The 12486-nt window shown below is 38.9% G+C and overlaps 1 protein-coding gene across 1 annotated transcript in view; it reads right to left on the bottom strand.

The window, feature by feature from the left end:
• Nucleotides 1-12486, bottom strand: part of LOC150075318 (structural maintenance of chromosomes flexible hinge domain-containing protein 1-like) — a 736477-nt gene that overhangs the window by 378272 nt on the left and 345719 nt on the right. The window contains exon 26 of the mRNA XM_090388445.1: nt 6011-6158. Within this exon, the coding sequence (XP_090244571.1) occupies nt 6011-6158 (148 nt within the window). The remainder of the gene's footprint in view (nt 1-6010; nt 6159-12486) is intronic.

Genomic DNA, 12486 nt, shown 5'->3' with positions numbered 1-12486 from the left:
TATTATTAGTGGAGTCCCTCAGGGTTCAGTGTTGGGTCCATTATTGTTTTCTGTATTTTTAAATAATATTGATGATGGTACATCAAGCTTAATGTCCAAGTTTGCAGACGATACAAAGGTTGGCAGTGTTGTTAAGGACACTACTGACGCTATGTTGCTGCAACAGGATCTGGAAAGCAGATGGGCTGAGAGGTGGCAAATGAAGTTTAACATTGACAAATGTAAAGTACTACATATGGGAAACAGCAACCCCAGAGCAACGAATCAACTCTGTGGTACTACAATGACAGTAGTAGAGAATGAAAAGGACCTGGGGGTAATTGTGCAGGTAGATATGAAGTTCTTTGAGCAATGCAGACAGGCTGCAAGAATAGCTCATGCTGTCTTGCCAAGGAATTGTCAAGGATATACAGGAATTTTTCTAGCAGGGATAAGGAGGTGATTATTCCCTTGTATAAGACAATGGTCAGGCAACACCTTGAGTACTGTATACAGTAATCAAGGTCTGGAGGCCTGATTTCAAGAAGGATGTAGAGCTGCTGGAACGAGTACAGAGAAGGGCAACAAGATTAGTGAATGGAACAAAGGGTTGCTCTTACAAAGAAAGGCTTAAGTTTTGCAAATTACAGCATCTGGAGACTAGGCACCAGCGAGGTGATCTGATAGAGGTGTATAAAGCCTTGAATGGTTTGATAATGCTCAATGCTGATGGGATTCTTCCTCTTGCTCAGAATAATCACCTGAGAGAGCATAAATTCAAATTGAGGAAAGACAGATGTGGGATAGATGTGCGGAAATTTGCCTTTAGCCAGCGGGTAGTTGGTTGGTGGAACAGACTTCCATCCCTTGTTGTGGAAGTTGATAGCCTAAATAAATTTAAGGCTCAGCTGGACAGGTATTTCGAACAAACAGAGGGGTGAAGTGGAAGTTTTTTTGTTTTTTTTTTTTGGCTGATGCTGCATAAGCTTGCTTTCTTGCATCATATGCCTCTACTAACAATGAATAACAATAATAACATAACAATGAAAAGAATTATAATAGTCTCATCTTTTAAGACCAGTGCTACGGAGTTTAAATTTTGTTAGCTGGAAAACAGATTAAAGACGAGATATCCTGTAAGAATCTTTTAAAAAGAGAAACGTTACCCTTTTTTGCACAGATTCTTGAAGACAAATACAGTCATTGATGCAGGTGCTGGATTGTTTTCTTAATATTTCCAGACTATAAAATGTTTATTTTTCCTAAAACATGCCAGATTTTAAAAAATACCAGCTTGTAATGTGCCGGATTTTATAGGGTTTACTGTACTATGAAATTACTGTACATAACAGAGAACAACACTATTATTGCATATTTCTATTTTGCAACATAGACTACAACAGCACAGCTGACAGAATTCATTAACAAAAATAAGAAAAAATTCTAAATAATAAAAAAAAAAAAAAATCTAATTTTAATGAAGTTTTATTTTTTTGTGAAAAAAAAAAAAAAAAAAAAAAAGAAGATAAACACTGAGTTTTTGCAAAAACACGGAGAATTTTTTGTCAGCAACTATATTAGATGGTGAGATGGAAAATGGTCGAATCAAGTAAAAGAGATGGATTCTCTGCCTTAAATCCAGAGTGCTGGCAGCTACATAACTGCTAAGTGAATTCCACAGCGTTTAGTCTCCTAGATTAGTTTTTTTTTTTTTTTTTTTTTTTTATTTGGTAGTTGTTGGCGCATCGACTTCTGTGGCCATATTGCACCTCCCAAGGTTTTTGCAGTACTTTGATCCAAGCCCGAGGCGGGAATCGAACCCGCGACCTTTGGGTTGCCGGGCAGGTACTTTACCCACTCGGCTACCTAGATTAGTGTTTCCCAATTATTTTTCCAGATATGGACCACTTTTATATTTCAGATACAGGCAAAAATGTTACAAACAAATGCTTAGTCTTCTCCTTAACTAGGACCTATCTATATATTAATAACTATTTTTAAATACAATGATACTGTATGGACTCATACCATTATCTCTCATCACTGTTAATGGGATTTATGCCTTCTGCAAAGAAGTTCTGTTTTATTGTCAAATCTTGCAAACCACTCCCACAAGTCATGTGGACCACTGGTTGGGAAACAGCGTTCTAGGGAGTTGTAATCATCATGAATATGAGTGGGTCTCTCTCTCTCTCTCAAAAGCAAGGCAATTTTTATCCAATTTCAACTGCTTCTAATTTGATTCTCTCCTATCAAACCTCTATCAACTCTCTTAATAAGATACGAAAACAAAGGCCAATTCGCTTTACCTGTCAGGACTTCCTCGGGCCTGCAATATATAGTGCTTGAGAAAATAAAACAAATCACCACTGTACATTAATATACATTAACCTAACTGCTTCTCTTAAGTGTCAATTGCTCTGCTTTTATGCCTATTCCATGATTTCTGTGCCAAAGGCAAGGATCTCTTATGCTTCCTTAAGAGTCCTGAGGAAACAGTTTCTTCATTTTTCCCACAATGACACAGTCTAGCTTTCCATAACTCAACAACACTGGCCACAGCTTGAACCATTATTGTGAGAGCGTCCTTGGACTCAGGGGAGGTTCCCACGGACTGGAGATGTGCAAATGTACCCCCAATTCACAAAGGAGGATCGAAGGGTAACACGAGTAATTACAGACCAGTTAGTTTAACTTCTGTTCTGGGTAAAATAATGGATCACTGATTAAAGATGCATTGCAGGATCATCTAGACAAGACTGCAGCAATAATTCAGACACAGCATGGGTTTATTAAGGGGAAAGTCTTGTCTGACAAATTTGATAGGTTATTATGATGTGGTTACAAAGGAACTGGATGCAAAAAATAATTTTGATATCATATATTTGGATTTCAGGAAAGCCTTTTCACACTGTTGCGCATGGAAGACTATTGTACAAATTGGAGCAGAATGGTATTAAGGGTAAGTTCCTACAATGGATAAAAGGATGGTTAAGTGCGAGAAGACAGAGGGTGGTAATCAATGGGCGCTGCTCTTCTTGGATTAATGTTATTAGTGGAGTCCCACAGGGTTCGGTGTTAAGTCCACTGTTGTTTTGTATATTTATCAATGATATCGATGAAGGTATAACAGGCTTAATGTCGAAGTTTGCAGATGATACAAAGGTTGGCAGGGTTGTTAATGACAGTAATGGCAGTGTGCTACTGCAACAGGATCTAGATAATTTGGGTAGATGGGCTAAGCAGTGGCAACTGAAGTTTAACCTTGACAAATGCAAAGTACTGCATATGGGTAAAAGTAACCCCAGAGAAACGTACCAACTGTGTGGTACTACACTTAAGGTGGTAGAAAATGAAAAAGACCTGGGAGTAATTGTGCAGTGAGATATGAAGTTTTCTGAGCAATGCAGACAGGCTGCCAGGGCATGTCATGGGGTTTTGTCAATGATATATAGGAATTTTGCTAGCAGGGAAAAGGAGGTGATTATCCCTCTGTATAAGGCAATGGTCAGGCCACGCCTTGAGTACTGCGTACAGGTCTGGAGGCCTCATTTTAGGAAGGATGTAGATTTGCTTGAGCGTGTACAGAGAAGGGCAACAAGATTGGTGAGGAGAATGACGGGATCCTCTTACCAAGAGAGGCTTAAGTTCTGCAAATTGCAGTGGCTGGAGACTAGGCACCTGCGCAGTGATCTGATTGAAGTGTATAAGGCCCTGAATGGGTTGAGCACGCTGAATTCTAATGGGATCCTTCCACTTGTTCAGATTACGAACCTAAGGGGGCATAAATTCAAATTAAGAAAAGACAGATGTAGAATAGATGTACGGAAATTTGCCTTTAGTCTGCGGGTGGTTAATTGCTGGAACAAACTTCCATCTGTCGTTGTGGAAGTTGATAGGTTGAATAAATTTAAGGAGGAACTGGACAGGCATTTCGAGGGAATGGTGTTATTTATTTATTATTATTATTTTTTTTTGGCTGATGCTGCATAAGCTCATACACTTGCTTTCTTGCATCACATGCCAGTACTACTACTACTACCAGACATACTACTGTGCACTTTGTTCACTACAGCTTTTCCTTTGGTCTCCAGGCTCAAACAAATGCTTAGTCTTCTCCTTAACTAGGACCTATCTAGGATGTATTCAGAATTAAATATCTCCCTAAAAGAACCTCTCTCATATGGTTGAAAGTTCTAAGTGATAACTCTTAATTATTGCCTCATTTCCCTTTTCCCATATTCAATCTTTTAGAATGAAATTGCTTCATGCATTCTGGTTGCTAAAACTGGATCAAGCCAGTCTCACCATAGTAAAATATTACAAACTGCATGTTCTGCCTGGCGCCTCCATAGCCAGGTGGGAAGGAGCAGCAGTGCGTAGCACCCGCTTCTTGATTAGACCGGGGTTCGAGCCTGTCACCACCAAATACGAAGGGTGCGGAAAGGTCACGAAATGACCACCGCATATCCCGGAGCAATATGGCCTTAGTTGCTAATGCTCCTAAAAATCAAATAACAAACAAACAAACAAACAAACAAACAAGCATGTTCTGCCTATCTTCATATACTGCAATTCCAGTATCATTAGTTAGTTGCCTATGACATTTCCATAAGTTATGTGGACCTTTGCCTGCTTTCTTTCTCATAAGCTTCCACTGCTGTACTGTTGGGAATACATTATTCTACATTATATACTGTTGAGAATATATTATTCTGCTGAATAATGAATAATATTATTCAGAATATTACATTATTCTGAATATATTATTCATTATTTGCAAGCCTTCTAGAAGAATCTTTGGGACACTGTTGTTAAATTCCAGACATACTGATGTCTTGAAGCTTAGTGCTTCCAGGCATCACTGTAGAATACAACCTAATTCTATCAGGCCAGCTCATATTATATGGTGAGAGTGTTAAGTACACGAACAAGTAGTCTTATTGGAACTACAAGGATTGAACACAGTGAAACTGTCCCAATGATAGCAATCTTGGATCATGCCAGTTATGTCACTGATACTTTGTATTAATTTTCAGATTCTCTTCTGACTCTTTTTAATCAAATTTAATTCTTGTATTTAACATTATTGTTATTTATTACTCAACTATAACCTCCTTCTGATTAATACAGCCCTACTGGGTTTCTGCATCACAATGCTAGTCTGTAGTCTGTAAGTGAATAATTAAATATCTCTATCAGGTCTTGGTTAGGATTGTTGTTTGTTTGTTTGTTTGTTATTTGGTTTTTAGGAGCATTAGCAACTAAGGCCATATTGCTCCGGGATATGCGGTGGTCATTCTCTGACCTTTCCGCATCCTCCGTATTTGGTGGTGACGGGCTCGAACCCCGGTCTAATCAAGGAGCATATGCTACGCACTGGTGCTCCTTCCCACCTGGCTACGGAGGCGCCTTTGGTTAGGATTTTCTTAGGTCTTGGTTTCCAAAGCACTAGACTGTATGCTTTTAACTTAAAATCTGTACTTTTCTGAATCATTTCAATGAATTTAATTTTTGTTTTTTTCAACCAAAGTTTAGTGATTTATTTGTGTATTCACTACTGCTTAGGGATTCTAACACTATAAAATTTATACACACAGCATACCCAAGATTTTAGTTGACTCATGAAATTGGAACTTGGGTCCAATCCATGTGAGCAAGAGGTATTTTAGTTATCAGCTTATAAGAATCACACATAATCAAATTGAATCTGTTTCTTAACAATGTAGTCATATAGAATCAAGGAAATTTGGGATCAATCTGCATTTCAGATTCTGTTCTGTGTTATTTTATTCTATTAGAGAACAAAGAGGTTTCAATATTTTGGTATTGATGTTAATTCATTGCCTTGTACTCAGGAATCTGTCCCAGGAAACAATGACATAATTTAAGGAATTTAATGTTGTTCATTAAAAATAAATTTTATGAAAATATTTAATGTGTTATAGTAGCGACTGTAGAGCTTCAATCAGTTGTAATTCACCTATATATTTATTCATCTGCTGCACAAAACAAACAGGAAGAAACTTACTAAGTCCAGTAATGACTTCACCAGCTACCCAAACCAGTTCCTTTTCACGTTCTATATTTATGCCGCCATATGAAACCTGCAGAGAAGCAGCTCTCTGACTTGGTCTAACTATCACGTTCTTCTGAACTGTTGAAATATTGTCTCGATTCTATAAATAATAATGGAGCATTTACATAATTAAATAAAATTTTACTAATATATATTCAGTGTGAGATATTTTTTTCTTATTCAAACAATTTATAGCAAAAACTAATATACGGTAAGTTATTAACTATTGTACTACACCAAATATAAGCTAACACACTCAATATAACACAGCCTCTTAACCCTTTCATGAGTGAGTTGTTCAAATGTGTAGGACTTCCTATCATCAGTTTTCAATAGGAGTGGGCTCAGTATAGTATGTTTCTTTGCAAAATGTTGAAATTTTGAAAAAAATGAAAAACCTATACATAAATGCTTTTAAATACTAATTTATTCTTATTTTGACTTGATATTACCCAAAATTACAGTAAACAAAGTACAGTTAAAAAACTTGTTACTTTTTTTTTTTAAGCAATAACATTTATTTGTATATCATTTAATAATAAATGGAATTAAATGATACATAAATAAATGCATCATTTAATTCCATTTTGTCAACTTTTAGATCTGTTCCAGAGCATTTTATCAATTTCAGCTTTTGTAAGCCAAAACTGGCCAACAATGGTTGGAAGGAGCACCTCCCTCCTCCTCCTCTAATTTCAAAACCCACTTTGTGTGTGTGTGTGTGTGTGTGTGTGTGTGTGTGTGTGTGTGTGTGTGTGTGTGTGTGTGTGTGTGTGTGTGTGTGTGTGTGTTATGGGTGTTTAATGGCACATAAGCTACACTGGCTATAGTACGCCTGTCCATAGGGATGTGTTAGGAAATAATTCAGAATTAAAGCCACTTTAATTTCATTTTAGAAACTTATATAGAATTGATGATATATTCCAATTTTTTTTTTTTTTTTTTTTTTCATGAAGCTGAAAAGTTCATTAATATTTGCCTCATTGTCAATAATATGTGATATTGGTTGTTGAAGATTTGTTAAAGAAAGCAGGACTGATGTTCTGTCCTGTTGATAGTGAGGACAATGTTTGACTGTTAGTTGCACTAGGAAGTGTGGACACCTAGGAGGATCATCACCTGTGAGTAGATGGAGATGGGTCAGATGAGTATGCCCTATTCTTGCCCGAGCAAGTACCACTTCTTCTCTTCTCGTTGTCTAGATGTTTGAATGCCAAAATTTTGGTTCCTGTTTCAACTGGAAAGATTTATTATTAGTCTGGGTGTGCCATAGTTTTTTCCACTGTGCAAGGCATGCTGCTGCTATGATGACATCATAGTCAGAGGCTGGAATGTGGACAGAGGTCAAATCAAAAGTTGACAGATTTTTTGTACATATATCTGGCAGTTTGTTCCCTTTTATCCCTGAATGTGCTGGAATCCAACAAAAGTTCACTAATTGTTAATGATGTTCAATTTTCAACAGCAACCTCCTCATTTTGTTTAAAACAGGGTGATTCATATAGGAAGGAATTTGCATTGCTCTAAATGAACTGAGAGTCTGTGTAAATTAAATATTTTGGAGATGGGTAAAGATTCAGATTTTCTAGAGCTAATTTTATTCCATGTAGTTCTGCAGAAAAGTTGCTATACTCAGGTGGAAGAGAAGCTGAAATGATAGCGGAGGGAAACATGCTGCTGCTCCAGGGAGTTAACCGAGATTTGGACTCGTCAGTATATATATTGGCAGGATTTCAACATAGCTCTGAATATGGCTTGCATGGAGGTTTTTTTTTTTCTTTTATGGAAACCCAAACAAGAGCGGTATTAGAACCTATAGTACTTAGTACCGTGCTTGGGTTGGAGGTTGAGAAGACAAAAGGAGACATTTGTTGACATTAGATTTTAACTTCTGTAGACTGTAATTTTCAGGAAATACGTATGAAGGAAGGCTGTTCCAGAAAAGGCAGTTGAATGAATAAACGAGGAAGATGAAAAGTTGGTTGTGCGAGTTTGAAGTTGGACAGTAAATGGATGTTGGCTGGTGGTGGCACATGTTCGGACTGTTTTGAAAGAGAGCGAGCGGGAATAATAGAAGCCAATTCAGAAGAACAGTGCCCATGGAAGTATCTGTAGAAGAGGCATGCAGCAGAAACAGTACGTCTATGAGACAGAGAAGGGAGAAACTCTGTTAGAGAGGTATCATTAATTAATCTAACTGCCTTCTTCTAAATGGAATCTAGAAGCCTGAGAGAAGTTTTGGGGCACTGCCCTAGATGTGATTATCCCCCAGAGATTTGGGCGACTTGCTCTTAGACCACCTCAATTCTCTGTCACCTTTCATAAAATTCACCATCGAACTAGAATCGGACAATACCCTACCATACTTAGAGACCCTTGTCTGATACGAGGGCATGCGCTTGAAGACAACTGTCTACAGTAAACCAATGTGTGCTGGCCAATTTACAAACTTCTGGTCAGCACACAAGCGCAGTCATCTTCTTCGCACTGTACAGACCTTGTTAACCTATGCCTGGATCCACTCTAGTTCTGCAAATAAGAGGCACACCGCGATTGCTAAAGTCAAGGCGGATCTTGTGAGGTGTGCACTTTAGAGTCTGCTGACGAGGCTACTAGAGACGGTCGTGTTCAAAGCCGCTAAGTGGATTTTTCTTATTTATTGATTTGAAATTATTGTTTTCCTAAAACTTTTGATTTAAATTTAGTAGTATAACATTATTTTGTGATTTTCTGATTAATTTGGTGTATTTATTCTTTACTCGGCCTTGTAATTGCATAAACGTATCGGCGCCTCCGTAGCCAGGTGGGAAGGAGCAGCAGCAGCAGCAGCAGTGCGCAGCACATGCTTCTTGATTAGACCGGGGTTCGAGCCCGTCGCCACCAAATACGGAGGATGTAGAAAAAGTCAGGGAATGGCCACCGCATATTCCCAGAGCAATATGGCTTTAGTTGCTAATGCTCTTAAAAAAAAAAAAATAAAAAAAATAAAAGTATCGGAAAAGGTTTCCACGTGTTTCAACTCCGCTACCGTTCGTAATTTTCCCGCCTTTGTGATACGATAGTTATATACCATACTAGATAGCGTTAGTTGAACTTCGTTAGCAGTTAAATTGTACGTTTAAATAAATACATATAACGATTTAGATTACAAACGTAATATAATTAATTATATTTAACATAATTAATTATATTTAACATAATTAATAACATAACATAATTAATTATAATTAATTAATAAATTAATAGAATCATGACTCAGACCAGAGCAGCAAAGCAAAAGGCTCAAGATAATGGAAGTGCTGTGGCTCAGAGCAGAACTGAGGGGGGCAGTTGTCCTCTGACTCACAGCCTTATAAAATGCACTGTTTTCTTGATGTTTGCAGAGCAGTCGGGTACGGGACATGATACTGCCAAGGGGGATGTCTTTGTGTGTGCGCGATGCAAGGGGTGTATCGATATCAGGCAACAACTCGGTGTTCTTGTGGGCCTATATGAGAGCTTGAAGGACAGGGTGGATGCCCTCGAAGAAACTAAATTGAGGGGCCCATCAAGCTCTCAGCTGCCCACATCAATGCCAGAGCTTGCACTTGGGCATCGCGTGACACAGAGACAACCCCCAAGGCAGAATGCGCTGGTCCCGAAGGAACTAGTAGTTGTTGGTGACTCTATTGTCAGGGAAACGGGGAACATGCTTTGTAAAAAAGATAGGTGGAACAGGACCAGGGTATGTCTGCCAGGGGCAAAGGTTGACGACGACGTAGAGCGAATATCATCTTTTAAGGGCACAAAAGGTGATATAGTTGTACACGTTGGCACTAATAATATTAAGAGTAGGAGACCGGCAGAATTACTTAACAAGTACAGGTCACTGTTGAACAAAAGCCGAGAAGTAGGGTTGAATTTGAAAGTGTCTGCAATTCTGCCCAGACACGATAGGAGGGAGTATATGATGAGAGCCTTGTCGATCAATTCGGCCCTGGAAAGATTGTGCAAGGCTCAAGGAGTAGAATTTTTTTCAGCCTGGACTGTACTTGTTAACAGGAGAGATTGCTTCTACAGGGATGGGATACACTTAAATAGAAAGGGTGCAAGAATATTTGCTGATTCTATCGAGGCAGTGTTAGGTGGGTCGGAAAACTGCTAGCTTGGGGGGAGACAAAGACCAATAGATTGACAGTAGCCACTGGCAGAGGTGAAAGAGATTCTTGCACTGCTTCTATTAGAATGAGCAGAAGCCTGAAAAACAAGATGCATGGTATTTCAGAGCCTGCTGCGAGCCATTGCGGTACAAGAAAACACATGGGTTGTGTTAGGGTAGCTAAGAATAGAAACAGGTGCAGGTATACTTGCGTGTACACCAATGCTAGGAGTTTAGTAAATAAATTTGATGAATTTGAGGTATTGCTCAAAACATCAAAGATATTGTTGGGATATCAGAGACGTGGTGTCACACAGATATAAGGGATGCAGAACTGCAATTTGGGGAGTACAACGTCTACAGAAAGGATAGACAGGATAGGAAGGGGGGAGGGATTATGCTATTAGTTAAGAAACACATAAAAACCAAGGAAGTGAAGCCAGTCGACATCGCCGGACAGTGCAGTGTTGAGTCAGTTTGGTGTGACATAAGCATTGGGAGATCAAAATTGAGAGTAGGAGTGTGCTAGTAAATCAGAGAGTCTTATAATGGGAGATTTTAATTTCCCAGATATTGACTGGAATTTGGGGGCTGGTTACTCACACACTAGCAGGGCTTTTGTGGATTTATTGGATGATTGTTTTTTACATCAGCATGTTCGGGAGGCAACTAGAGGGAGTGATACTCTTGATTTGATTATCAGCAGTGATTCTTCATGCATTAAGAATCTGCAGATAAATGAACCACTAGGTGGCAGTGATCACAGTGTGCTGAACTGGGATTTACTCAAAGAGGTAACTACCATTAGGGGTAAAGGGAAGGGTTATTGCTTCCGTAAAGGGGACTACGATGGACTGAGACAGTATTTAAATTCTATACAGTGGGACCAACTGATGATGTTACCAACAGCAAATTCAAAATGGGAAGCATTCAAAGAACTTATCTTGGAAGCTACTAGGCTTTACATACCAACTAAGAAATATTGTTCAAGGTTTAGGCCAAAATGGATGTCAGATGAACTAATGAGCATATGGCAGAGAAGAAAAATGCATGGGATACTTACAAATTAACACATGACACAGAAGCCTATGATAGATACAAGTTGATATGCAACCAAGTTACAAAGGAGGTTAGGCAGGCGAAGGCAGATTACGAGAAATCCTTGGCAAGGGATGCAAAGAAAAACAGGAAAGAGTTCTTTACTTATGTAAACTCTAGAAGGAAGGGGATGAATCAGATTGGTCCACTTGATACTGATGGGTCAACTGTTGATGATCCTGCTCAGGTAGCTAACAAACTAAATGAATATTTTGCATCGACATTCACACATGAGGAGTTATTCAGCAAGGGGAATGCCAGAGGTGTATTCAACTCTAGCAGTAAGCTACAGAATCTTGAAATAACTGGGAGTAAAGTGGAGGAGAAACTGTTGAAGATAAACACAAGAAAGGCACCCGGGGTGGATGGGATCTATCCAGTTATATTAAAGGAGGCATCAAAGGAAGTAAGCAAACCCTTAGCCATAATTATGAGAGCTTCCTTGGACTCAGGGGAGGTACCCATAGACTGGAAATGTGCAAATGTGACCCCAATTCACAAAGGAGGATCAAAGGCTGACACAAGTAATTATAGACCTGTGAGCTTAACTTCTGTTCCAGGAAAATTAATGGAGGCACTGGTTAAAGAAGCACTGCAGGATCATTTAGACAAGACTTCAGTTATAGCTCAGACACAGCATGGTTTTGTTAAGGGGAAGTCTTGCCTGACCAACTTGATTGGATACTATGATGCAGTCACAAAAGAACTGGATGCAGGGAATAACTTTGATATTATATACTTGGATCTTAGAAAGGCTTTTGCTACTGTTGCACATGGAAGACTGCTACACAAATTGGAGCAGTGTGACATTGGAGGCAAATTGCTGCTATGGATAAAGGGGTGGTTGAGGGGGAGAAGACAGAGAGTGGTAATCAATGGACACTGCTCATCATGGACTAATGTTATTAGTGGAGTCCCTCAGGGCTCAGTGTTGGGTCCATTATTGTTTTCTGTATTTATAAATGATATCGATGATGGTATATCAAGCTTAATGTCCAAGTTTGCAGATGATACAAAGGTTGGCAGGGTTGTCAAGGACACTACTGACACTATGCTGCTGCAACAGGATCTGGAAAGGTTGAGCAGATGGGCTGAGAGGTGGCAAATGAAGTTTAACATTGACAAATGTAAAGTACTACACATGGGAAACAGCAACCCCAGAGCAACGTATCAACTCTGTGGTACTACACTG

The sequence above is a fragment of the Mastigoproctus giganteus genome, chromosome 14 (assembly GCF_048544385.1).
Source record: "Mastigoproctus giganteus isolate SK-2022 chromosome 14, ASM4854438v1, whole genome shotgun sequence".
Classification (NCBI taxonomy): domain Eukaryota; kingdom Metazoa; phylum Arthropoda; class Arachnida; order Uropygi; family Thelyphonidae; genus Mastigoproctus; species Mastigoproctus giganteus.
This window is presented reverse-complemented; position numbering and strand designations above follow the sequence as displayed.